The sequence below is a fragment of the Montipora foliosa genome, chromosome 9 (assembly GCF_036669935.1).
Source record: "Montipora foliosa isolate CH-2021 chromosome 9, ASM3666993v2, whole genome shotgun sequence".
Classification (NCBI taxonomy): domain Eukaryota; kingdom Metazoa; phylum Cnidaria; class Anthozoa; order Scleractinia; family Acroporidae; genus Montipora; species Montipora foliosa.
In genome coordinates, this window is record NC_090877.1 from 30001188 (window position 1) to 30003628 (window position 2441).

General features: G+C 43.0%; 1 protein-coding gene across 1 annotated transcript in view; it reads left to right on the forward strand.

The window, feature by feature from the left end:
• The first annotated feature begins 314 nt into the window (after positions 1–314).
• The window catches only part of LOC137972194 (nudC domain-containing protein 3-like), a 91377-nt gene continuing 89250 nt past the window's right edge, over positions 315–2441 (forward strand). Inside the window, exon 1 of the mRNA XM_068819048.1 lies at positions 315–559. Within this exon, the coding sequence (XP_068675149.1) occupies positions 377–559 (183 nt within the window). The 5' untranslated portion in view covers positions 315–376. The remainder of the gene's footprint in view (positions 560–2441) is intronic.

Genomic DNA, 2441 nt, shown 5'->3' on the forward strand with positions numbered 1-2441 from the left:
TTTCCTTTCCAATAAAAATTCCAACACTGTTTTCGTTCCCGAAAATAACTGTTTGGTTATAGCAACTAGAGACCTTTAAAAAATCTAATTAAGACTGGCTTTCGCGGAGAATCTCGGTCTACCCATGTTCACCAAAGTTCACCAGGACTTTTACTTCCGTTTCCGTTTAAGATTTCCATCGTTAGAAAAGTAACCAATTAAATAGCCCTGCGTTCTTCGTTTTCTCGCGCGAAGTCCCCACTGGCTAAGAGAAACAATGAGGAATCTGGGAATGAGAATGGACTTGGGACGAAAAGGGAGAGACTTGGTACCTAGCGAAAAGCGACAAGAAGGGCCAGTTGATCAGGTTTGCAGGTTGAGGTGGATAAGAGACGCAATGGATTCAAAGAAGTTTGATGATGTTTTTATGGGAGTACTTCAGCATTGTGAACAAGTAGAAACATTCTTGGATGCCATGTTCAGCTTTTTGTCCCGTAGGACTGACTTCTTCAGGGTGATGCACAGTCGAGATGACAAGATGGGATTCCCTCCAGGTGTTGCGGAGAACATTGTTTTGAAGGTACCGCAAGGCTATTAAAAATAGGCCTTTGCCAAGGATGGCAAAGAAAGCCAAGATGTTGCTGAATGATAGAATAAAGGGCTTAACTGCTGAATAGCCGGCACACCAAAAGTGATCTTAAAAAGTGTGGCTACGCGGGTACGCAGTTAGTTATTACCACTCCCCTAGAATAATGTGGAAGAAGTGGCTGCGCGGCTACGCAGTGGTCATCAACGAGATCTTGCGCTGAATATAGCACTCGTTTACTGATTAAGCCTAATTGTTCGTTTCAGAAATTAGGCCTAAGAAGTCTTTAAAAAATTTATCTTTCATTTAAACAGTTCGGTTAACTACACTTTTTAACGCAGGACGTTACAAATCGATAGAAATCGATCATCGGAAACTAGTCGATTACTCGATATTAGGGCCAAGTCGCACTAAAGGACAAAACTGTCATTTATGTCAAAAATCTGTCATCACAATGAAAAACCAAGTGCGACCGGTTTGTCCACCGAAGGACAAAATTTGGTCGCAGACAGACAAACTTCAAAGATGCAGTCGACTACCTCTGGGGCAGGCCGAACTGAAACAAATCTTGAAAAACAATAGCGAGGGTGTCTTAATTCGGAAGTGATTTGACAGGTGATATGTAGCAGAGTCTCTATGCGATAGACTTCGTAGCCTGCGAGCAGGCCCACCGAAGAGAGAGAGCCTTCTCGCAGGCTATAGACTTTGCGGTAAAATTGAAAACGTTCTCATTTCGCAACAACATGAATCCAGGCGCGGGCGACCAATATTTTCCGTATGAAATGTGGCAACAATCTATCCGATGCCTAGCCCTTACATATTCAACGATTGAGGAACTCCTAGCCCATCTCCTTCTACCACGCGTTCTGACTCGTTGCAAGAATCCTTTCAGTTCAGCGAAGACGGCCCAATGCCCAATCATCCCAAACTTCTCTGCGCCGCACATCTTCGTCAGCTGAGACATTTTGAGATCCCTCGTGTCGCGGTTTGTGGATGGAAACAGCGAGTAAAGGCGGTTTCGCAGGAAATTGCGCGACGCTCACAGCATGGTGTGATGTTTTGTTCACATATTTTGTTCTCAAGTGCGACTGTAGCTTTCCGGACAATTTTTTTGTCACTGGCCGATTTCAAGTCAGATTTGTCCTGAACAAATCCGAAATTGCCCTCTAGTGCGACTTGGCCCTTACTCGATAATACTCGATAATTGTTCATCGATTAGCTAGAATAATTGATAAATATCGATAATCACAAGATTTGACTGGTACCAGTATATGAGAGATCAACCCCAAGATATAGGCGCAGATTATCGATTATATTGCAGGGATGGCGGTAGGATTTTTCAATCTGGGTCCTGGGACCCGCATGTTCGGCCAAATTGGGGTCCCAAGCATTTTTTGGGAGTCCCAAAATCTTGGTGACCCTCTGCGAGAAAAAGAGTATGTTTTAAATTATGAGAAAAAGAGAGTAACCAACTTGGAATTAATATTGACGCATATGCATAGGACCGGCCGACAAAGGCTTTTTTTAGAGCCATTACATTCATTCCTGGACAAGAACTCTGTTCATGAAAGAGCACCCTTTCCAAAGGTTTACGCATCACTGGTTTCCTCCCTTAGGAGCAACGAACAGTGTCGTCTTTTGCTATATATTTGCATTCAGTGACTTGCAGAGTACATTCCTCTGAAGAAGACCGCAGAAGGCGGTCGAAAATTTAGTTTTAACCTTTTTAGATGTTTTAAACCCCATTTCTTAGAACTTCAATTATGATCACAGATCGCTCCAACAGTTTTACAAACAACAGAATATACTGACAAATCAAAGCAAGTTGTGTGAGTTATTTAAGTCAGTGCCTTGCGTCCCGGGACGCATTAAAATT